General features: G+C 48.3%; 1 protein-coding gene across 12 annotated transcripts in view; it reads right to left on the reverse strand.

Annotated features, from left to right (window-relative positions):
* Positions 1-883: 883 nt before the first annotated feature.
* ARHGEF6 (Rac/Cdc42 guanine nucleotide exchange factor 6) overlaps positions 884-24,771 on the reverse strand; it is a 38,896-nt gene continuing 15,008 nt past the window's right edge. For 4 of the 12 annotated variants that reach the window (XM_035541729.2, XM_050713408.1, XM_050713412.1 and 1 more), the window contains 17 exons: positions 22,437-22,507; positions 20,901-20,995; positions 19,687-19,782; positions 18,918-19,040; positions 17,542-17,680; positions 15,652-15,711; positions 13,178-13,324; positions 12,164-12,250; positions 11,093-11,171; positions 10,585-10,718; positions 10,164-10,289; positions 7,500-7,520; positions 6,578-6,671; positions 5,506-5,595; positions 4,636-4,735; positions 3,653-3,707; positions 884-3,252 (listed from right to left, as the gene is read on the reverse strand). In XM_035541729.2, the coding sequence (XP_035397622.1) occupies positions 3,112-3,252; positions 3,653-3,707; positions 4,636-4,735; positions 5,506-5,595; positions 6,578-6,671; positions 7,500-7,520; positions 10,164-10,289; positions 10,585-10,718; positions 11,093-11,171; positions 12,164-12,250; positions 13,178-13,324; positions 15,652-15,711; positions 17,542-17,680; positions 18,918-19,040; positions 19,687-19,782; positions 20,901-20,995; positions 22,437-22,507 (1,658 nt within the window). In that variant the 3' untranslated portion in view covers positions 884-3,111. The remainder of the gene's footprint in view (positions 3,253-3,652; positions 3,708-4,635; positions 4,736-5,505; positions 5,596-6,577; positions 6,672-7,499; positions 7,521-10,163; positions 10,290-10,584; positions 10,719-11,092; positions 11,172-12,163; positions 12,251-13,177; positions 13,325-15,651; positions 15,712-17,541; positions 17,681-18,917; positions 19,041-19,686; positions 19,783-20,900; positions 20,996-22,436; positions 22,508-24,771) is intronic. The other 8 variants (XM_035541730.2, XM_050713409.1, XM_035541736.2 and 5 more) reach the window with 3 other exon arrangements.

The raw sequence follows: 24,771 nt of genomic DNA on the forward strand, positions 1-24,771 counted from the left end.
CCTGTGGGATGCCTTGTCCTTGCTCTTCTGACCAGTTCAGGTTTGGGGGCATCTGGGTCTGAATGTGGTCCTGTTCTGGCTCCGCAGTAATTCCCTGAAGCACCACTTGGGCTCAAACATGCTCCCTTGCAGACCTCAGTGTTTTCCACCCATGGTCAGTGTGTCTTGCTTGTTTTTCCTCTCTCCTGCTCTGACTGATGTGCTTGGAGAGGAAGAGCAGGGCTGGACCCTCCTGCATGCTGAGAACAGCCATCCTCAGCCATTCTCCTGCGCCACTGCTCTGCTGGCTCCGAGCATCAGCCACAGCCGAGCCCCAGACCCGCTTCAGGCACAGGTTGAGAATGTGGCATCCTCACCAAAGAGTTAAAAATACCAGCATGCAGGAGGTCTTGTCCAAGTGGTAGACCAAAGGAAATCCTGTCACCACACCTAATCCCCAGAAAAAAAAAAATAATAAAAAAAAAAATCTCAGGCAGGAAATGACTGATCTACAGCAACCAACTGGTGCAACGAAGAGCAATTTCTCCATAAAGCATCCCTGTTAGCAATGTGCATTTGGGACTTGAGGGAGGGAAATGCATCACCCTGCCCCAGGACCAACTCCCTCCCTGCTGTGGGGCCATGCAATGGTGGGAGCGACAGTCCAAATGCCAGCATGACCATTCGCACAAGCACCCCCCGGTGCCCAATGGACCAGAGGGGACGTGATGAAGCTGTGGGCGTTTTGATATCTTTTCTTAAATCAGGAATGCCCAGAGCAAGTGTTGGCTTTGCTTTCATTCTAATGTTTGCTGAGCGCTCAGCGAGGTTTTCGTACTGCACCCACTTGCTTCCCTGGGTGCAGCCCCAGAGAGAGGTGAGACAGACACAAAGGAAGCAGCACTGAGGGCTAAGAAGCGATTTTTATCCTTCTTTATTTGTTGAAAATGTCAATTTAAAAAACTGTTCAAAATAAAAACATGTTAGAAAAGTTGAACTTGCATAAGTAGTAACAGTAAATAAACCTACATGACAAAGATAAACTGGAAGGCAGCTGACACAACATCCATCTAAAGACGGACTCACTGGAACCTATTTACAAAGCACTGTAAACAAAGTAAATATGGAAACATTGCTGTCCATCTGGCATGGCTTCTTTTCCTTTTTATTTTCTCTTCTTTTTTTTTGGCTTCTAGCTCTTGACAAACGCCTGATCCAAAAATGTCCCAGTGTGCCCTCCATCACATTACATCTTAGAAACATGCATATGTACACAGCATGGATTTTAACTGAACTGTGGGCAGCAGGGAAACATTTCTACCTTCCCGTGGGAGTACAAATGGCCCTTGGTTGACTTCCTTGCACTGACTGCATATTGCTAGCCTCGTTTCTAGCCCACCCTCGAGCAGGCAGCTGGACTGGATGATGCTGGGGCATCTGGGCATGGCATCCCAGAACAGCGGTTCAGCTGTGCTAACTTGTGCAGCAAAGGTCGGTATCCTAGAAAATGATTATCCAGCACAGCAGAACTCAATTGTTGACCCAATCTTTCAACTGTGTACCCAGCCAAGGATGCAGAGAGCTGCTGTCTAACCAGGATGCCCTGGAGATAGCAAATGTAGCCAGAGGAAAAAAAAAAAAAAAGGCCCCTGTTTTGTCCTAGAAACAGCTTAAAGAGGGCTTCTTTTTACATTCCTTGTGATGATTCAGAGTCTAGCTCTCCCCAAACACCATTTGCTATGTTCTGGCTGAATTTTAATTGCGATGAGGGAGTTATTATTATTGCCTCTATTACATCCTTCATGAGCAATGTAACGGTATGACTAAGGAGCTGCAGTGTATCTGCACACCCTGGGACCATGCTGCCCTGTGATATACATAAGACTTATTATTAACTTTAACAGAAAGTTACTTGTATAATGCTGCTAAGGAAGGAAGGAAAACATCAGTTATAAACTAGGATGTAACACCAAATAAGATGAAGATAGCCGATACATATGCATGTTGTCCGTGTGCTGTGTTCGAGGAGCTGTGCATGGATCGGGAAGGTACTGCACGTCCTTGCCCCAGGAGCGTTACAGCTCTTGTCAAAGCCTGAATATAAATACCTTTCCTATCCCAAAAGTTCCTTTTTCCTAGAGCAAAGCCCCTTTGGGGCAATGGGGGAGAAGTGACCGTTGGCTGCACGTTCCTAGCCTTTGGGAAGGAGAGCCTAACGTGGGAAGAAGGGAGCGGGGGACAAGCATATTCGGGTGTTGTTTTTGCTGTCAAGCAGTGTTTGCATTTCATACAGAGAAAAGCATGTCCTGCAAGGGGAAGCACAGCAAAACTATAAACTCATACAATACCTGGACACTCAAAGTGAAAAGAAAGCAGGGTGTAGGAGTTTCAGGTCATGCTTAACGAAAGGGGTTGGGGACAGAACAGCAGTTACCTGTTGTGCTAATCACGAGCTGTTAGGAGGCAGTACTGTGCAACATACCTTCCCGTGCGCTCTGACAGGTGCTCCACATCTGACTTCCCCAAGGAGTTAAAATGTCTTCATGTTAATTGCACATTTTAATCAGTATCAAGGCCACACGGGAACCACAGTATTGCTGGGCTCTAGTTCGCTACAGTCAACTAATGGGGAAAAAAGAAGGTGGATGGGAAAAGCTTCCCCAGCTATGATTATCTGAAAAAAAGGAGCAAGGTGCTTTTTGGTTTCTGCTCAATGCCAACTCAGTAATGTTTTCATTCAATAAATAGGTACCGGTGCTTTTGAAAAGAATGAAAGCATTAAAAAGTGCTTAAGCTTCCTCTAGGAAACTGCTGCCATACCCTTTGTGAGCGGCAATCACTAGCAGAGATTGTGTTTGCTCCCAGTAGTAGGTACGATGAGGTATTAGTTGCTGCAGATGAATTGTGAATCATGGACCACTTGCTTACTGTTTTAGTTGTGATTGATTGTTTCTGTTTGCTTTATTTCCTTATTGGATGGAAGAAAAACTATTTTTTTTCTCTCTGACATTTTTTTGGTAACAAAATTCCCCAAACCAACAAAATAAGGAGCAAGAAGAGGCAAAGGATCCAGTTCTGCTTCCCAAAAAACACCTGAGGTCACGCACCACTGCCAGCAGCTTCTCCCCAAATTCAGGCAATCAGAGACGACTTGCGCCCCGTGTCCTCCCTGGCACACTCATCTGTCTGCTTCAGCAGCCTTCTGACCAGCTTCTCCAAGTCCTTCCTGGATTTGAGCTCTTCCTCCAAACACTGTTTCATCCTTTTGTTCTCCTACAAGGCGAAAAGTAAAAGAACAAAGATGCAGTTAATGCCCATGCACTTGATGCAATGAGGTAGTTCTGTTATCCTGGTTGCCTGTGGCTCAGGGGCAGTAAGATACCAGGGACATTTGGCACGTCAATGCTTGCCTGAGAGGATGAACACGCATTACATGTGCTCTGAGCTGTTCAAGCAGACCCTCACCACCTTACAGACATGCAAAGAAGTTCCAGGACTAAGCAGGTAGAAGCATCCTCCCGGAAACCTAGTTGCAAGCCTGGATGGAGGATCCTGTCAAGGCACCATCCAGCTGCACGCACGGAGCAGCTTCAGGATGGAACCAGCAATTGGTGTGACTTTTCCTGGGCATGGACCAGTCGACTCACAGCACAAACAAAACCACTCAAATTACCTGCTTCAGTTCCTTGACTTCATCTTTCAGTGCATAAACTGTGTCAACAAGGCTCCTGCAAAAAAAAAAAAGGCAAAACATCAAAAACCAAACTAAAACAGAACGAGCTGAAGTGCAGTAAAACAGCAACAGCCTGGGAGCTTTTGTGACTGAAGCACTCATGGGGAAGGTGCTTCCAGCTCCCTTTTCTCCACTGCAGGCATGGGACTGCCACTGGCATTGTTACCTATGAAGTCACCCTGGAAACAGAGCCCAGGAGCATTTATGGACCACCAGCCAAAAATTCAGGGCTCTTTTCTCAACACTGAAAAAAAAAAAAAAAAAGCAAACCAAGCAACCTTGTTCTGCTATCTTTAAGTTAACAACAAAGGTCTGTGGCTTTGGCTTCCTTGTTTATGCTACTGCAAAAAAAAAAAAAAAAAAAGGTTTTAAAATTCAAGTGCCTGAGCATCTTTTGTTAAATGGCCCTGATTCCTTGAGGTTGTGCTGATAAAAAAAACAAGCAAAAAAGGAATGTACTGCCTGGGTTAGAAAAGGAGGGGACCAACATCATAACCCAGATGCTGAAGCACTATGGAGCAGACTGGGAGCACTCACAGGCAGCATCACGCAGCCTCATGAGGGGTGGCAGCAGCCTGCTATGTCTGTAGCTTAAAAAAAAACAACAACAAAAAAAAACCCACTTGTTTGGTTCTGTCCTCCCTGACCCAGTTCAGTACATCCGGAGAAGCTCTGGGACTCAATAAACTGGCTCTCAAGACCCAGGCACATGCTCCCAGGAGGCTGCAGCCATGTCAGAGCAGCTGGGAATGTGGCTCTGGTCTTGAAAAGGGACAAAATAGCAACTGGAATAGCCCAGCATTTCTGGCACAGCCAGGACAAGGCTCCTGACCAGCTCCGCTTCTGTGGGCGGAGGACAGAGAGGACACTGGTTTTTAACCATCCTTCCAAAAAGTGACAGGGGAATCTGCAGCCTTGCTTACTTTTCCTCCGTGACAGTCTGGCCGTTGCTTCTTGTTTCCTCGATGATGATTTTCTCTTCCTCAGGAAGAAGGACTTGGGGGATGGATTCTTTACGGGAGCCTGTGTGCAAGAATTACTCATCATGAAGAAAAAGGGAGACTTTCCCTGGCGCCCACGCCGTGCCGGAGGCAGCACAGCAAACGCAGCCTTCGCTCACCCTGGGAGCGGGAGGCTCGGCAGGGTTAAATGCGGGCTGGTGTGCGCGGCTGAGCCAGAGCCAGGCCATGAAGGGAAAGTTTCCAAGAGTGCTCACGGCACCTAAAGCTACATCATTATTTATAAATTAAATCACTCAGTTCGGGTCCAGAGCTCTCAGAAGAAATACGGTCTCCCTTTTGTAAATGTGCCATTATTTGATAGTTCAGTGATTTAATTTGACATCTTACCAGCAATGACAAATAGCTATATTTCCAGAGTTTAAGATGCTAGATAGGTTCTTATGAAGTAGCTTGTTCTTAAATACGCAGCTGATTGAGAGATAATATTCATGCTTCCTTTCTAAAGCTATATGCAACCTGAGATTACTATCAGATTTTCAGTGCTGACAGCCACAGGCACTGACTAGGTTCGTTTAATTCCTAACAAGTGCTGCAAGTGCTGGTGAAGTAGCTGTCTCTCATCTACCCTCCTACCTGCTCATTCTGTGTTTAGAAGAAAAACAATGGCAACTAAACCACTAGGTAGATGAAGCTCCCTTATCTTGAAGATTGAACACCACACAGTTTCCTAGCATGAGTCTCATTGCTGTCTGATGCAACCATCTGTTTTTTCCCAGACAGGTTATCAGTGTTACAGGCAGAATGAACATTAAATAATCTGTTTGTGCCCACCTGAACTGAGAGCTTGCTGGAAGCCTGCCCCGGTACAGTATGCCTCGATCACCTTCAAGATCTGAGCGTCTTCTTCCAATGCAGCAGTACCTGTAAAACATTGCAGACAACAGCTGCCACAAAAAGCCAAGTGCTCTGGATTCTTCTCTCCCAGCCTTCCTGTTAAGGGACTTCAGAGCAAGACAGCATTGTTTCCTTGACTGACAGTCTTGGGGACTTTCCCTAATCCCTTTTTGAGTTCCCTTACATTTTCTGGCCTTTGCAACATCCTGTGACATCAAGCACCATGACTAAATGGTAGGAAAAAGCACTTCTAGGGCTCACCTTAGCAAAATTTGGGGAACGATGCCTGACTTTGGGTGCCAGCAGCACAGAGAGATGGGCAGGCAGAACAGCCTTCCTGGGAGGGCTTCCCAGAGGAGGGCAGTGCCCTGGGGATATCTGGTACAGCTACAACACAACAGGACTCTGAAAGGTGAAGTCTTCATTCCTAACCCTAGCTCGGTGCTGTCTTCAAGTGACCTCAGGTTCATACTGCAGCAGCGCACCACTGGCCTTTCACCCTTCCCTCCCCTGAGGAATATCCCAGACTGGCTTCAGGTAGCAGTCAGGACATCTTTCTTTGCAGGTGAACACCTCTGCAAGAACAGGGCCTTATTTTAATTCTGTTGTCCCCTGTGGAAACGGCTCCAGGACCTGACGGCATGGACAGGTAAGAGTTTGTCCCAGCTCAGACACATCTGGATGACCTTGGGTGTGCACTTTCAGTGCAGCTTTTAACTGCTTTGGCGTAATTTCTTGGCTTCGTAGCCACAGCAAGACCACCCAGAGCCACGTGATCTCACGGTAGGAATCACGATGAGGACAATCGTGCTGCCTGACAGTCACAGCTCGGAGGGGATCTGTATGTGCCTGGGAAAGGCTGCACCTGCAGCAGCCTCCCGTGCTCAGCAGCACGTAGGCTTGCTCGCGTGCCGCATTCAGCGCCATAAGAAAGGTTGTTCTCAAAGCCCTGTGGGGATTACTGAGCACAAAGAAACCACAGAAAAGAAGAGAAAAATTCAACACTTACTTTTCCTAATAACAAACTCTTCATCTGATGCTTTTCTCTCAGTTTTCCTTTTTGGAAGAAACTTCTTCATGGTTTTTGGACTTTTGCTGGAGTCCTACAGAGAAACAGACTCTTGTACTTGACCAGAATCAAAGGCAGCTCAAACAATGGAGCAGCTCAGGCTGAATGTGGCTATCTGTGCTATGCACAACACATTAGAGAACTACAAAGCAGACGACAATAAAGTTGGAGGACATTATGCTTTCTGCCTTTCCCATGCACTAGTCCTGTAGCCACTGCTCCCTCTAACAGCAGTGGGAATTGCACCTGCAGGTCCAGGTCCGGACACACTCCTTTAGCTAATATCCCTCAGCTAATATCCTTTGGCCAAAGAATTCCAACATATTCACAGCACTTTGGGTCTGTTTATCAACTCCACGATCTTTGTTAAAAAACCTTAAATACTGTTTATTTCCTTGACTCAATTTGATTTCTAATTAAAAGGAAGTGGGCAAATGACATCGTTTCTCAATGTACACAATTTGTTTGAGAGTATAAATACCCCCCAACATACACGGAAAACAAACAAATACACACAAAGTTAGTGTTTGCTTTGACTCCACAAGTAAGAAACACAAGCTTTTAGCTCCTTCACTGAGTTACAAGTCATGCTGATTTGGAGAGAATTAGTATATTAATAGGTTACATGCAGTACAAACTTTAAGGAATGACAAGCGGCAGGAGAGGCATGCCAGGAAGTTTAGTACCACAGTCCTAAATCCTTCTTGAAAGATCTCTCAAAATACATTTACCAGTCACCACTGACTCTCATGTTAACTTACTGATACAGCCAGGCAAAATTAGGGTCATGCAAGCACACGAAGCATGAACAGCAACAAGCAGTCTTTGCCACAGTAAGCCAAAGAGATGTATCTACCCTTACCTTTAAGATATAAGACATCCTCTACAATGAATATGCAAAGAAAGAGAAGATGAGTGTGAGAGACTGATGATTTTACTGACCAAGTCCATTAAATCAACATTTCTAAACCACATTTAAATGTTAGTGTTGTGATTAATTTGGCACACCCTCTGTACTGGTTTGGCTATCAACATGCAAAGAACGGTGTTATGCAAAACTGAAAAAGTTACATGTGAAACGCATGGTAAGTGGGCATTAATGCACTCTGAACACATCAAAATAGAGAACATGCCTCCTGTGTTAGTAGTAGATTTCTGTAGATATTGGTTGCTTAAGAGGAAAGTGCTTAAAATAGGCTAGCACGTACACAGCTGGTGCCAGTGCCGCAGCCACCCAGCCCGCCAGGCTCCGTCGAGCCCTGGGGATGAAGGGATGCGCTGCTCTGCCCGACCTGGTGACAATCCTCCAGGACTTTGTCTTCTCAAAGGGGACCCTCCTGGAGGGCACCTGCCATGCTCACTGGAAACCTGACAGTATCAGGCATTCGTGCAGCAGGATTTCCCTCCACACCCTGCAGAGGGTCCCGTCCATGGGATGCCCGGCACAGGGAGCCTCACCGCTCTCCTGCCAGTCTGGCCAACAAAAGCTAGAAATCCCGGTGTTAAAAACCCCTTCACCTAATGCAAAGCAGGCCGCTTAAAAATAGAAAAGGAAAAAAAAAAAAAGTGGAAATCATCTGTAAATCTTTTTCGCTTTGCTAACCTGAATCCGGACACACTGCTTTACCCACAGCACCTGCTCTGTCATTTCAAATGATTACTGGAAACAGAACAGGAAAAATGACCCAATTTCAATGGAAATAACAACAGTGCTGTGCGGTATGCAAGCAGGTTCTGGGGTTTCCTGAACACAACTAGGTATGAGGAAATGCACAAGACTATGCCATCCCATCCTACGTTACTAGAAGCCAATTAAAGTAACACTGGATGTCTGAAAATCTCTAATCTTTTAACCAAACTCCCCTACTCCCTTCCCTGCAAATAACATTTGATATTTGAATTCATTCATTATCTCTTTGTTATAGAAAGGTGACTTGTGCTGAGCTGTTAGCATAGTTCATTTTGTGCCCTACTTTAATTCTGGGCCAACAACTGAACTTATTTCGTGTTTGTCATCACAAGCTTGTGTCCACAGGCTGCATGTCCACACCCAACGCAAGGACGTGATATGCTTTTCTCTATCTGGGGACTTAGTAGCCTCTGCAGAGCCTTTAACTGAAGGCTCATTAGAGTCGGGGGGGATGCCTGTGACCACATTTTTGGTCCTTCCACGCCCTGCATGCTGCCATCCAGCCTGCAGCCCCATCCTGCCCCTGGAGCTCCCTGCCAGCACAGCCTCTCTTGAAAAACCTCTTGGCTCCTTTCTATGCAGCTGGTTTAACTCCTGCTGTGCGCAGCCGAGAATAACTGAGAAATTGCAGAGAGCTGTGGTATTAATGATATCACTCAATTTGTGGTTTTGCCCTACATCATAAATAAATACCATCCTTGCACTTTCATACAGAAAAATTTCTCCTCTAATTAAAGCCTTTCCTTATATTTTAATGCACCATGCAAGCGCAAGACTGTTTAGTCTACATCAGGGATTTGGAACATGCAAAGATTAAGCGTGGTTTCCAGCCTGCTTGTTTGGTTTCGGAACAATTTAATTCCCAAAGTTTAATGAATTTAATGTTTAATGTAATAATTAATGTTTAACGAATTTTAAGAAGTAAGCCTAACAAAACGCCGTGAAGCTACCTAGAATCTGCCTGGAGCAGAGGACCCACGGCCCCGCCGGCTGCCGGGCATTCCATTCCTTGGATGCTGGGGGGCTGAGCCTGACACGAGTCCCATCCCTGTCCCTGTCCCTGCTGGGAGCCTGGGCAGTGAAGCTCCCAGGCTGCTGTACCAAGAAAGGCTGGTGACTCAGAACCGGAGTGCTCATTCAGTAAAAGGAACGTTACAGAGTTACTGGTGAGTAATCCCAAAAGTTTACCACAAGGTAGGGAAGGACAGCGCTGCAGTTGCAACAGGGGTGAGAATGGGAGCTGGGGTTTATTTTGGGTTTCCCCACACCACCTCCTGCCTCCCAGGCTGGGGGTTGCTGCGGGGGAAGCGACACCCCAGCTGCTACATCCCAGCAAGTTACGGGTGTGCAAAGCACTGGGGTTGAGCACCCCACAAAAACATAGGTGGGAATCGTACAGAATACCAACAGGCCTTTTCCTCCTCGCGGTGAAGCAAGGCTGGGGGCTCGATCCTGAGCGCTGCTCTGACACAGCTCTGGCCAAACCCAGAGGAGGAGACCAGTGACATCCGGCAGGCGAGGTAGGGACGCTGCAAGCTACAGCAACAAAATCCCCTGCACCTGTTCCAAGAGCGCTGGCTACAGCAAACACCAGGGACAGGGCTGACTCTGCAAACACACGTGCTCATGCTTTGCTTGCAGCTCAAAGCCAGCTGCAGCGACAAGCATCCATCACTGGTTTGCACGACTGGGCATAGCTTTACACAGTATTTTTTCTCAGCATCCCTATTAACTAAAGGAGCAGCAAACCTGTGCCTTCGCGATGGGTAAGAAACCTGGGCACAAGCGCTAGGGATTGCCATGAAATCAGGGTCCTCTGCACGCACGCAGGATTACCTCCTTGTAACTCAGTGCCGCTGATGGTCTGAGTGGAGGAGCAGGACGGAGGCAGCTCAAGCTCCAAGGCTTGAGGATTTTGGGGGGTTCCAGAGGGCCACGGATCTGTCCGGTTGAGCTAAATGTCTGAGAAAATAGATGAGAAGCAGTGAAGATTGTTAGCCACCAAACAAAGTAGTCAAGCAGAGGGGGATGGACAAAGGTTCACCATGAATGCCTTTTAGACACCTAAGTTGCAACAAAATTAGGGCAGGATATATGAAAAATGGTACAAGCACCGCATGGTTATAAACAAAACTGCAGGATGTGAGAAGTTTTATAGCTGTATTACCTCAATATCGCAGCACGCTGCTGAAAAAGAGAGATCAGCCAGGGCTGAGAAACAACAGGCAGCAAACAGGCTGGGAGGCAGCACACTTACCGAATGAGCGCTCCAGGACTGCGTTTTGGATACGGTGTTGCACGTCCCTTTGGTCAGCCTTTGCAAGTGGTCAAGCCATTCGTGCAAATCCTGGCTGGTGCTGCAGGACACGGTGATCCGCTCTGTCATGTTCCCTGCAGCAGAGGGTCAAACCACCATCTTTAGCGAGTGGTAGAGATGCAGGAAGAAACATAGGAGGAGCTCAGCTCAGCAGGGCAGCAAGTGGCTCCTCTGTTTGCAAAGTTCAGTGGCCAGAGACCACAAAGATGTGGCTGCCTGTCCTGCTCCAGACTGCCAGTGCCCGGCAGCCTTGGAGCAGCACAGAGAAGCCAAGGGAACCGGCACTGGGAGGAGGTAGCCTCAACCAGGAGGGACATGCCCAGAACTCAGACAATGCGCAGGAAAAGAGCAAAAAGCACAGCATGGTGGTTGTGAGGAGGACTGGTATCACTGGTGGCAGCTGCTGTTCGGACTGGTAGGGACGGCCCCAGGCAGGGGCCCCACTCACCTGCGATTTCAAACACGTGCTCGTTTCCTTCGGCGTCTTCCAGCTTTGTCAGCGTCATTCCTGTTAAAGGCAGCTTTCCCTAGGAGAATTGAGGAGGAGTGAATGTCTGCATCTACTTCCAATGTCGTTCTGCTCCTTTCTGCTGACTCTTTGGGAACTGCCATTAAAAACTGATTTGCGAAGGCCTCAGACTGCAGGAAGAGTATCCTTTAATGTATGGATCTAGACTTCCCTGCACAATTAGGTCAAACCCCTGAGAAGAGGCTCCCATGACAACTGAGTCATCCCCAGCTCATCTGCCACCCTTTCTATTCATGAGGTGCAAACCCTTTTTACAAAGAAGTCAGGACTATCAACTTCCCCTCTTTTTTCTGAAAGCCTTCCCTGTCCCTCTGTTTTGCATGGCGCGCTGCCCGTTCACCTTACTCCCACTGGTGGGTAAAAACTAAAGACCCAGCCAAATCCTTCCCAAATCTTCACCGTCTGTCTCACCACCTTCTCATATGACAAATGACACATCAGCAGAGGAGTGTCCTTTTCCTGGAGGGCATTGATTGTTTCAGGCAACTGGAGAGAAGCCAAGCTCGAAAGAGCCCGATGGCAGCCATTCGGAAAAGTAAGACACCTGAAGCGCATCACTCGGGGTGCCTCACACACAGGAAATTTGGGCTTGTTTACAGTGGGCTTTATAATAGCGAGATACTGTACGGAGACAACACAACATTGACAGCCAACTGGCTGTCTGGGGCAAAACCCCACAGCTGGCTCCAGACACTTGACACACACACTGAATTCTTGAGAAGAGCATGAAAGATAGGGACTGGTGTGTTTTATTTTTATATTTTTTCTAATTTCAAAGTATTCACACTTACCAAATGCTGTCTAACCAGTTGTCAGGACAAAGCTACTTGCAGTAAGTGTCCTGGCATGCATGGCAAAACCAAGCCTTGGTTCCCAGCCCATTTACATAAAACAGAGATTTATGGAAGAAGGGGATTTGAATTTGATCAGAGATATCTGATTTCCTTTTTCACACCTAATGCCTTGCAACCTCAAATTAAGCATGCCTACCTGATAGATGAACCCGCTCATCCGTGGGCTTGCAGACAGCATGAGCAAAACATTGGAAAACAACAAGAAATACCGCTCTTCTTTCTCCTGCGGGGATAAGAATTTAGGTTAGTCCAGTCTGCAGTGTATCACAAGTACTTTCCTGCAGCAAAAGGCACCCACTGCAGCTGGAACCACAGCCTTAGAGAGATCAAACCCAAACCAATTATTTTGGCTTTTTTTCTTTACAGCATCTTACATCTATACTGGCTTTTCCAAGGGAGCCTGCATACATTTTTGTCTGCATCCTGCTAGTCCTAAAGATGTTTTTAATTTCCCCTTCCCATCATTTCAAAATGCCTCAGAAGACTAAGACCTTATGTCCCCAGCACTTCACGTCCCAAACAAAACTCTAGGACTAGACTCTGCCGAGTTTTGTTTTACAGGTCTTCCCTTCCCAGAGAAAAGTTGCTACAGCAAGCAAGTAATTCATCGATAGCAGGCACTTTCCCAGACAGCAAACACCAAACATGCGGTATTCGTGGGTCTAACACTATTGGCGAGCATCTGCTGAAAGCACAGGTGTGATACTTCAGGACCAGCGATGGGTTTGGCGGGGATCCCTCCGGTTCCCTGCTAAACACAGTCAGCTCTGGAGTGGAACACCATTACAGTCACCATGCTGCGCACAGGACGTGGCAAAATGATGATGCTAATGCACACGTTAAAGTCACTCTCATTTCTCAGTCACAGGGGGAAAGGAGGGGAATTAATGTGCTGTATGACACTAAGACACTTCTTTTGCTGGAAAAGTGTGTCACTGAAGGGCTGAAGCTAAGCAACCAGGTCTTGATACCTGACTCCAAAGACGTGCGCAGTTCCAGTCGTGCAGTGCTTGTCCAAGTAAAATTATGTATCGGCATTATTTGTGAGCTCTTTGCTGGCCTGGGGTCAGAGTAGTTGTCACCTTGCACAGCTGATCCCCCAAGCAGAGGGCATTTGGTCACAATGTCTTTACCTGGAAGCTGCACTCACCTCGCTCCCCCCACTCTGCACCATAACCTGGGACATGTAGATGATGTTCCCCATCGTTTTTATGTCCTCTCCTTCCCAGCGCTGAATGGATTCAGAAAGGATCTGCAGCTCAAGTTGTTTCCTCTTCCTCAGCTCCTGACACTGTGACTGGAAATCACCACGGTATGTTTTGTTAGCAAAAGTGCAGATGTGAACGCAGACCATCCCAAGGAAGATGGTTCCACCAGCCAAGCTTGCGTGTGGGCTCAGTGCTCAACAGATTGCACCACATGCAAAATTTGCCTGCAGTGCTCCAGGTTTCACCACTTTACCCCAAAAGAGACCCAGAACGATGAGACAAACTTAGCAAAGGTCGATAGTATTGGCCAGAGTTACACACACAAAACGCTTGCCATCTTGTGAAAGCATCACTATTTTTCAACCAGAAAAGCCTGCTTTGGCTCTATTACACAAACCTTGTCAAAAATCACACCACAGCAATTTATGATGTAATGAATATGTTAAAATGTCAAAGAAATTGCATACTGTACCGAGCAAACTTTTCTTTCCAAACCAGTTCTACCTCTGAGAGTATAGGGTCACATTTTCCAAACCAAGATAGCCACAGAGTTAAATGTTGCTAATTTTGCTGGTGTTCAGAAAGATTCGTCCAACTTTGCTGAAACAGCAAAAAGACTTATCCTTGCAGCACTGCAAAGCCCCCACAACCCAGATAGGCAGATATTTTCTTATCAAAATCTGCAAACCCAGAAGTGAGAACTTGGCACAGTATTTCAGCAATGCAGTACAGCAACACGAAAGGCAGCTTCTGAGGCTGCCGTAATTCAAAAGACTGCAGCGATACTTCCAGTTGTGGACTCAGAGCTCCATGGAGCAGCCAGTCTTGCAGCTGCTTTCAGCAAGCAAAGGACAATGCTGACCGAGCAAAGGCAGCCCTGCGAATCCAAGCAAAACTTGTTTTAACTGACCTTTCTGCCAATGGGAAAAATTGCTGCAAGGCCAAATCTGGGCTCAGTTTTCACCCACTGCTTGGTTTTTCCAAACCCTGGTTTCTGATGGAGATTTTCCTCCTTTCAGACTCAGGAAGGAGTCGAGTTTCATGCAAATTCTTTGACTATCCAGATCTTCAGGCATGCCCAAAGGAAAGGCTGCCCTGGGTCTAGTATGAAAAGACACAATTTTGTGGGGGCTTCCTCTGGTTTTGCAACTACCGGGTGCTTCGGCAGCTCCCTGACTGTCTGAATTCGAAGTTCTCAGGATGCAAATTCATACTAAATGCACAGCAGTCCACCACGATCTGTACAGAGGCACCAAATGGCAGAGTTCTGCAATTACTGCCCTGCCTTTGCCCAGGAGCCTCTGGTCCCAGGCACCACGCTTGTATTGCGAGGAGCATCTCTGCCCATCGAACCTCGAACCCATGCCAAACCCCTTTCGTTCTACCATAATTACACTGAATTGCTCAGTGCACTTCTCAAGTAAAAAAAAATACGAGCATTCCTAAAGATGAATGACATCTTATAATTTAACTGAATTATTCCCCTACTACCTACTAGAATTAATGGAACGGGAGCTGAGTTTCTAAGTAAATGTAACATGATCGCCCTTTCCTGTTTTCTATGAACTTTCTCCTCCGCATCTTTTATCTGCACTGCTAAGCACTGAAAGCCTGCATCTGCCATGCTAAGGAAGGAAGTTGGACCACATCTGGAGTGGTTATAGTGAAAGGTATTTATAGTGGCTACAGAGAGAAATGATAGCTTTTATAATAATTGAAAAAAAGCTTTGCTAGGTAAAACCTTTGTGCATGTGGATGGTTTTCACCCCTCTTTTTGATCTCATTGCACCAGGATTTTGAGGGGCATAGGTAATACAGTGCACAGAAACAGAGCTGGTACCTTCCTCTGACTCATCACTTTGCTGCCATTTGTCTTTTCCCCACTGACGGCCATGGCACCAGGAGCCACAAATATCTGCACCACGGCTAGGGCCTCCTGATGCCCGTGGAGCACATCTCAACAAAGCCCTGAGCTGTCCAGTGGCTCAGAGGGGACCCCTCGGCTGGCACCAGCATTTGAGTCAGACACCGGTACTACTCCTTCACAGCTCACCTTCAAGAGCAAGGGGCAGTATAGTTGTATAGTTTCAGGTGGCAAATGACCAGGGTAAAAAGGCAAAAGGAGATGAAAGGGTCCCAGCCCCCACCACTACCCATACATGGCCTTCTGTAGCACTGCGCAGAGCCAGAGACTTCTGCTGCTGGGACCACAGAGCCAGCGTGTAACTGCTGAAGCATGCAACCAGAGGGGCACTCTAGGCTTGAAACCTGAAATTAAGCATCTTTATCACCCATCTTTTCCATTCCAAAAGACCTTTCTTTTCTTTTAAATGAGGAGACAAATGTCAGGCTTGACTCATTCTTCATGAAATGCAGCTCTGAAATGGAGTGCTCTATTTTAAGAATTGCCACCTACCACAAGAGACTTGAAGGATGTGATGGCTTTCAAGATGTCTTCATGATCTGCATGCGCCTCCTAGTGAAGGGAGAGAAAAAACCCTGAATCACGAACAGCAACAGCCCTGCAAAGTGCCCAACATGACTGATGGCTCCAGTGCACCCAGGGCTTGCAGGGCCCCAGGGGCAGGCATCAGGGACTGCAGGGGGCAGCCCAAATCCCCCAGGTACCAGTGCTGGCTTCCTCACCACCCTGCTCAACTTGGCATCTTTTAAAGCAGCTATGCAATTCGATGATATCAGCCTATTTAATGAGTGTAAAGAGGCCAGAGCAAGACTAGAGATGATTTTACAACACTTAAGGAAAATAAATACAAACAGGCAGACCCGACAGGCAGGTAGGGTGGATTTCTAGTTTCACATTCACAAATGGAACTTCTATTAGTGTGCAAATATTCCAGCCATTGCACCATCAAGGGTGCAGTTTCCATGAACATCAGTGGGAGCTCCAACTCTGGGTTTAAGGGAGGGCACATCCCAGGCCAGGGAGGGGAAAGATGCTGCCTCTTATCTCTGGCTGCAGCTGCACGCTGGTACGCTCCCTGGGCATTCAGGGCCCTACATCACAAGCTCTTCACCATCCAGACCTCATGCCAAGCAAATCATAAGGTATTTAGGCTGTGATGGAGCTACCCCCATGGCTTTTCAGAGGCCTGCCCCATCTCCAGCTGTGCAGCAGTGCAGGGAACGTTGTGCTATACATCCACACTGCGTATACCCACATTGTATACATACATACGCTTCCCAGGGCATCACAGCTTAAACCTCAACCCTCCTTACTCATGCAATAAAACCTCTACTCCCAACACCCGGCTTAGAAACTAAAAGAAACAGGTGACGTGCGTGTCCCTGAATCCACTGCTGACCCTGACATGGCATTCTGCAAAGAGCACGCCGGTCCATGTATGGTCACAGTGGCTGCATCCAAGCTCAACTCTGCCCCTGCAGCTCAGCCAGGCCAGGCAAGAGGAGGGGAGGTCAGGTTTGCCTAAGGTGCAGGGTCTTACGCCCTTTCCTATAAAGAAAAACCTCTTGTTCAAACACAGTGGTTATAATCTTTTGGCTGGGACATGGATTCGAATGATCATGGCTAAGTCTGCTGAGTAATTAACTGGTGGTAATTAATATCAGAAGAGGGAAAAGCAAAAACATTTAAAACCAGATTGTTACGTCTTGCTTTCCTCACCTCCTGGTACTGGAGGTCTGCACCATGGCTGGAGCACACCACCAGGCGAGTAGCAGAGCCAAAGCAGTAAGGGACAGAGATGACAACAATGCCTGGGGGACAAACGTCCCAGAGCAGATCTGCTGCCCGCTGAGGAAGTCTCTACCCGCTGGCTGCTCTCCCTGCTCCCAGGCACTCGCTCCTCCGCCCCCGTGTCTGCACTGGCTGCCAGATCCACGCCTGTGTGCGCGACTCTGCTTCCAGCCCGGAGCGCAAGCCTTGGGCGAGGAATGGGGACATGCCTGTGTGCAGCAGGAGTGAGCAGCCAGGGATAGAAATCCCATAAAATGGTTATAAAAATACTGATTTATTAGGTGCTGGGCAAATAAATGCCAGCTGTAGCCTGACGCTGAATTCCACTTTGGGATTGGCCCATATTTGGCTCAGGCAAAGAGCAGGCGATGTCTTCCCACAGCTTCCCCCAGCCTCCCCCACCTTTCCTGCTCTGGGGCAGCTAACGTCCCATGCAGATATAACAGCCCCTTCCAGCTCCTTGGAGCGGGGGTTAAGTACATTTAGCAGTGTGATGCTTCAACACTAGGGGAAGGAGCAGAGATGCCTCCTGCAGTTTGGGGACAGCTCTTGCAGCACCCGGGGGCGCAGCCTGCCTGGTGTCCCACCTACCTCCATGTGCCGCTCCAGCTCCTGCAGAAGTGTCACGTATTTATCCAGCCTCAGGAAGGGTTTGCTGAGGCTCGTGGTTAAGATGAGAATGCCTGGGTTGGCCGCACCCTGGCTCTCCATGAACTTCTCCAGCTCATCACTATAAATAGATACAACAACAAGAAGCTGGGCTCACCACCGCTGAGGGCTGTGTTTTGCTGCCTCCCATTGCTCTCCTGAGGGCCAGGGCTCTCTTCTGAGCTGCACTTGACTTACAGGCGTTCCAGCCTCCCCTCCCAGTAACCACCTGCTAACACAGCAGCACAAGAGTCCGCTCCCTGGGGATGCTGCGTGGTGGTGGGTGTTTGTGCATGCAGTGCCTGGGGCACATCGGTGATGGCACAGCAGAGTGGCCCAGGGCGAGGTGTCTGGTTGATGGTGTGGGCTGGCTGACAGTGCTCATGCCATGCCAGAGGACGTGCAGCGATGCGGTGGGAGCTGTGCCACCGGGAACCCTCTGGGACGCTGCTGTTAGCACACACAACGCCCTTGTCAGCCCATTTGTCCAAGCTGATTCTTTAAGAAAAGGGGTCAGGCTAGTGAGAATCATTTACAGGAACCCGGATCTTTGTTAAGCTGAATTAAAGCTGGATTTCAGCAGGTAAGTAAATATGTTGCAAGCTTCCATTACAGAAACGGAAGAATTAAACAGTACAGCTGGGATCCTGCCTTTAACATCACTGTAGGGAGACAGCTAAGTTGCCTTAGGGATGACACAGTGGTAGCCTTTCAGCTTAGTGTGCTCTTTAGCATGACCTTACACAAATTCAGGTGTCTGCTCAAGTGGGACACGTTGTGAAGGAAGGCGTTATTACTGTGATCTATCAAAGAGTCTGCAAAGCAACCAGACAGCTGAACAGCAGCTCAATTATTAAACTGGGTAACTCTGGGTGGTTTTAACGAGCATCCTCCTTTTGTAAGAATGTGCCCCACACCATCTTGCCACAAGGGAACATCCCCCCCATCCGCAAGTGTGTGGGCACTGCAGCAGTGGGTCTGAAACAGCATGCGGGTCCTTAGCCTATAACAAGCACAGGAGCTGCTGCTGCAAGGGCTGAGGGAGGCAAAGGGTTATTGCCTCTGCTTTACGCAAGGCAAGAGAGCTCTGCATGCACAGACAGGACCTGTGAGACCAGCTCAGGTCAGTGCATGGCAGAGCTGCACGAGCTGACCAAAGCAGCAGGCGATGTCTGCATGCTGCAGCAGAGAGGCAATGCTGAAGAGCCCAAAGCCTGCTGTCAACGTGCGGGGCAAAAGCCATGCCGGCTCACGCACTAATGACAGAAGCAACTTTTAAAGGAGGAATTTCGGTCTGGGTCTCCTCCTGCATTACTCACCTGTGCTGCGTGAGGACATTGACTGCGGACGGGTGGTTAGCACAGTACGTCAGGTAGAGGGACCGGAACTGGGGCATCAGGTTCATAAAGCAGCCTCCCACGCGTTGCTGGTTCTCGGAGAGCCTACAAACACCAACACACCAGCACACTGTTATTGAGGCTCTTCATCTGCACCCTGCAGCTACGACACACTCACCCATCTGCCCAGGAGCCACCCACTGCATGGGGACACTCCCAGGTCACTGCAAGACTGGAGCAAACACCCATGCCTGACACTTGAGGAGGAGGAAGAAGGTCCTCAGGTGAGACTGGATGTCTGTGCTGCAGATAGTATCACAGCCCAGTACCAGCCCGGGACACAGGGTGACCCAGCCTGCCCTGTCCCACCGGCTGAGATGCAGATGGGATGCTGCAGCCCCCTGCGGCTGGTCTCTAAGGGAAAGGATTACCTCTGATAATTTACTTTTTGCTCACAGGCAATCCCACCTTCACGCCTACCATACCTCCCATCATGCATGTGTCTGCATCTTTGGGCTAGTGACACTCTGAAGTCAGCTGCTTCAGCAGACAGCTGAATAGTAGAAATGTCAACGTTTCTTCTACCTCCTGCCAAAGCACTACCTGTTGCCTTTCTTCAATCCTGTTATTTTCTTCTATATTTAACAAGCCTAAGACAGGAGCCAGGAGGAACGTTAATGAATGGGTCTTTCTATTATTTTTAGCTGCAGTTTAATAGCTTAACACCCTCACTGCCGTGGCACAAGCTTACTTTGCAACATCTTCCAAGGCTTGATTCAGCGTTTGCTGAAACGCGCTGATTTCTTCCACATTTCCCAACAATGATGCGATGTCCACAGCGCTGAGCCTAGAAGAGTCAAATCACCAATTAGCACCAAAGAGATGTTGGGCAGTGCCTCTGAGCACAGCTCTCAGGAGCACCCATGGTATCTGCAAGCAGCCCTTCCAAAAAGGCCTAAGAATTTCTGTTTCCCCAGATACACCATGGGGCACGGGGAAACACAAAACCCATGATCTGTGAGCTACAGAACACAGCCTCCTGGAGAAGATGTCTGCTGTCAAGGATTACCTTAATTGGATTTTAATCACTTAATCACGCTAATCTTCTCAGATGTTTAGCTGTCTAATAGACACAGACAGATGGGATTTCTACCAGGGGCGGGGAGGGAGGTGTGTGCACAGACACAAAGACCGTTTTGTCTTCATGGGCTCATGCTGTGGGTTTCTTACACGAGGAGGGTCCTGAAGTGCAGCCCCTCAGGTGGGGGTCGCTTTGTTCCCTAAGGCTGGATTTTTCCTAACCAAAAGTACCATGTCTGCTTCTGTCATCCTGCTTCTGTCACTCCCTTACACTCCTCGTTTCAGCCATTTGCCGCCTACAAGGTAGGCAGGCTGAGAGCATGGGAAATTTTCACAGCTGGAGATATCCCAATGCGAAGATTTGGCCAAGGAAGGCAAGACGTGGAGGGACTTTAGGCAGATCGCTGCATAGATGGGGAGACGGGGAGATCACTTCTTGCTCAGCAGCAGTTTGGGTTTAGCGAGAAGCAACCTAACCACAGGAATATGTGCTGTTGCTCACTAAACAAAGAGATGACTAGGAGGTGCCACCTGGGGCTGAGAAGTCACAGCAAGACAAATTACAAGGGAAGAAGCCATGCAAGGCACACCGCCAGGAAACATGCATGCCAGGACAGCCACACAGGAGCTTGCAGATGGAGGCAGCAGCCAGCCCTCGGTCGGACAGAAATGCCTGTCTCTAGCAGCTGAACGCCTGCATGATTGCTGAGGAATAGGAAAGAGCAGAAACCTGTACAAACGTGTGGGATTTTTCTGGTTCACAGAGAAGTTGTGAGGCTTTACGAGAATGGCAGTAACAGTCCCTAAACATTCAAAAGCAGGAAAGTAATGAACTATGGTCAATTTTACGGGGTTCTGTCCATCTCAGATGCCCTTATATCTTACTTATCATAAGACTGGAGGGGTCTTAAGTAAGTTCCCAGAAGTGACTGTAGTTCCTTCGCATAATCTCGTTCTGTTTCCAGAATATTTTGCAACACCTAGGGTGAGAGACAGAGCACTGAGTAGATCTTAGTACTAGGGACTAGTCAAAGGAACATGACATCAGCTTCCAAGTGTGGCAAACCACAGAAGTGTATTTTACGTCCATGAATGCATTTAAAATTGTTAATGCAGAACCCAGAATGCTCAGGAAAACCCTGGTGGTTCAATTTATGGATTTTACATTGCAAACCGGGGGAGGCCTGGACAGCAGGTGTTAAGGGCTGTTTCTTCTTCTCTGGCAAAGCATGAATATAATGTAAGTTCAGATCTGAGTTTAGTATTTGATTCCTGAGAGGCTCATGCCTAACCCTGCATGCAGAACTGGCTGCCAAGGTATGCAAACAAACGATTCGTGCATGCATCCTGGGACCACCATTTGCACAAAGGCAGGCAACGATTTAAACACAACAGTGGCCGGAATAAGGATGGCTCTTGAGACAGCTCAAGCCAGGGCACAGCTCACTGGCCACTGCAAGGAAGTGCCGAGTTTGGCTTGGCCCTGCGATTCCACCTCAGCAGCCAATTTGCCTCCAGCACAGGGTACATCAAACCCACGGCCCTCGCTCCCAGATTCTCAATGCAGGAAAAAAAAAAAACAACACACTCCAGTTTCTCAATGCAGAAGAGCTTTTGAGACAGTGGAGGTGGTTCCCAGCTGTCTGGAGATATTGTTTCTGCTTTGCTTTGTTTGAAATATATTTAGACATGCTGATGAGCATGTTTCACCTCCAGCACTGAGAGGCAGGGATGTCCACATGCATGCATTTTATCTGGCTTATACCGCAGGGCTTACTCAAGCCTGGAGGAAGGTACCTGCCCCCTCTGCCAGACATCACCACTCTGGTAGCGAGATGGCAGAACAGGCGATGTTTCTCTAACCTTTCTGCAGCCACCCTTCACAGCCTGGCATACCGACCTGCTCCAAAACCAAGCCAACAAGCCAGGCTGGGAGCTGTGACCACTGCCCCTTCTCGGGGGCTGCAGCTTCTGGCGGAGGCAGTGGGCAGACAGCTCGGGTGTAACACCTCCAGCCAAACCCAAAAAAGAGATCGTGGGTCACAGCCCTAATCTGGCTCGCCTTGCGCCATGACATTATCTCCCTACCTTTATCGATGGGAGATAGTAACAGACAGGAAAGGGCTGGGACTGAGATATCGTGCCTTATTCTCCAACACCGATCTCAAACTACCACCTCTGCTATGCTATCTTAGTTGCCTACTTTCAGCCTCTCCTCGTGACATTCTGCAGTGACTTCCACTTGTGGTTTATTGTCTTGATAGCCCTGAATCAAGCAAATGGCAACAGCTGCATTTTAAATACAGAGTCTCATCACCAATTGTTACAAATCGTTTCAATGATTTCTAAGGTAAGGAGACAGTTCAGAAGATTAATAATGTGCTACTTATTAAAATGTATGATCAGCACTTTAAAACTTACCACAGGGTAATAATTCTTTGTCAGCTGAGTGCTTTCAAGTCCTTTTAATGCTTTGGGAGAGAGTGGTTTATCTGTACAAAAAAACACATCAATAAATTATAGTGCACAGCTCTCATTCTAGCAGGAAGAGTCACTGCTGCATCATGTCCAGCAAACATAACATCACCCCTGTAAACACACAACTTCAGTTGCAGGGTTGGTTTTTCTGCTTCAGAAAATTCAGGAGCGAATCGACGACGTGCAGTCGCTGGCTGCAGCCGAGCGAGCCGCAGCCGTGGCACTGCACAGCACCTGGCAGCAACTCGCAGGTTTGCTCCCAAATCCCCGGCAGCAGCCCCGTGTCTGGCACTGCTTGGAGCTACAGTGCGCCTTCACCTGGCCCACAAAATTTGGGTTTTAAAAACGGGTGTCTACCAAAAATGCTGGATACAGCGTTTAGTTCCAGGCAATTCACAAACTGAAGCCAACGCCAATCAGTAAATTAACCCTGATCCACCCCTGCGGTCACCTGTGATGCAAAATCCGTGTGTGAATGAAGGCAGATTTGAAGAAAAAAAGCTCACGCAAACCTTGTCAATTCTTGTCGTCCTTTTCTTATGCATTTGCTGAATCGCTGCGGACGCCACACGTGCACACAGGCACGAACACACCCCCACACCAGTCCCCGCTCCGTTGCTCCTTCCCTCGCAAAGCGCATCCCCTGCCAGCAGACCCACCAACAAGCAGTGTGCGCTCTCAGCAGAGGAAGCAAGACCTCTGCTGCGCTGCTGCCAGGACATGCAGCTGGGAAACTCCCACATCTGCTGGGAGACGTTCCCGTCGCAGGCACGACCCAGGTGAGAGCGGCTTTGACACCTCTGGCCGGGCAGCCCAGAGGCACGGGCGCAGCTGCGGAGCCGGCCAGCCCACAGCCCCTCGGAGGGCTGCGCTGTGCAGGGCGGCCAGGCCGGCCTTTCTCCCTGTACGCACTGAGGGAAAGCAATTACTTTCATGCTGACAGCAGGGGAGAAGCTGAAATTGATAAATGTAGCTGCTGGGAAGCGCAGCTTGACGTATTGTCTAATTATTGCCCTTGTAGAGCTTCCTGTCACTTCCAGCCAGGAGCTCTGCGCCTCGTTTAAAGGCTCCGAGGAGCTTTGCTCCACGCAGCTAGTTATTTCGACCCAAAGGGCAGGCTTAGGACACAGTGGAAGTACAGACACTGCTGAAAAACGAGTGACTCTATTTAGAGTGACAAGTCTCGCGCTTCGGAGGCGAGGAGAGCAGCTCCCGCTGGCTTGCAGCAAGGGCTGTCCCCCGGGCAGCAGTCATGGTGGGTTAGCTGATGCTCCCTGCATCAGTCGCTGAAATACAGCCACGTGCCCTCGAGCAAGCGGAGACCGCTCTTTGGCTTTGTGCCTGCACCACGGGAACAAGCCCTGCTCCCACGTGAAGTGGGAAGACCGGGGGGCAAAAGCTTTGCACATACAAAAATCTGATGGACTCCTACATCGGGATCAATGGGGGATTCATCCGTGGCTTCAATGAGGTGCTGCTACTTCATGCAGCTCCCACCTGACTTATCCCGTGGGACTGAATTTTGCTCTCGTTTTATAAAGTGGTTCTCTTCTCCACTCACTGACTTAATTAGTGATTCCTGGGTTGTGCCAGACAAGGCTTCAATCTCTGCTGCAACGTCCTGCTCCAGCTCAGACATCATTTTCCCAGAGGGAAATAGTGGGAGATGAGATATCCTAACAAAGATCATTTCATTTAGAGTTAAATAAAAACTGGCCTAATTCTGAACACTTACTCATTACTTTTGTTCTTCCTTCCTCTTCTTTTTTGATTGCTAGTGTGGGAGTAAGGATGTCTAATGGGGGTTGCACATTTTGCAGCCCTTTAGCAGCCCACTCCTTATGTCTCACGGTGTTTGAGGCCAGGGCTGATCCTGACCCACACAAACAACACTGATCACACAACAGGTCTGCATCTATTGTAAGTCTTCAAGGCACGTTAAGAAAAAACAAGTTTACTGTCACACATCCTCAGAAGCACAACAGGGTGAACTGCTTGAATGGCTATGTAACACCAAGGGCAGTTCGCCAGGGGCATGCTTCATGTCATCGTCACCCCACATCTGGTTAAAATCACATCTCAGAAGATGTTAAGGACACTCGAGACAAAGCTCAATAAAGGCAAATGTCATCAGCTGGATTGTTCCCTCACTCTTCCCTCAATACTGCCTGTAGCTTCACAGCAGAAAATGCATCTGGGGGAAAACGTACTATGTGAAATCAGCCATTGTTATGCACAAAACCTTTCTTTCCCTACGGCCATACAGTTTTTGTTGCTT

The sequence above is a fragment of the Cygnus atratus genome, chromosome 13, assembly GCF_013377495.2.
Source record: "Cygnus atratus isolate AKBS03 ecotype Queensland, Australia chromosome 13, CAtr_DNAZoo_HiC_assembly, whole genome shotgun sequence".
Taxonomy (NCBI): domain Eukaryota; kingdom Metazoa; phylum Chordata; class Aves; order Anseriformes; family Anatidae; genus Cygnus; species Cygnus atratus.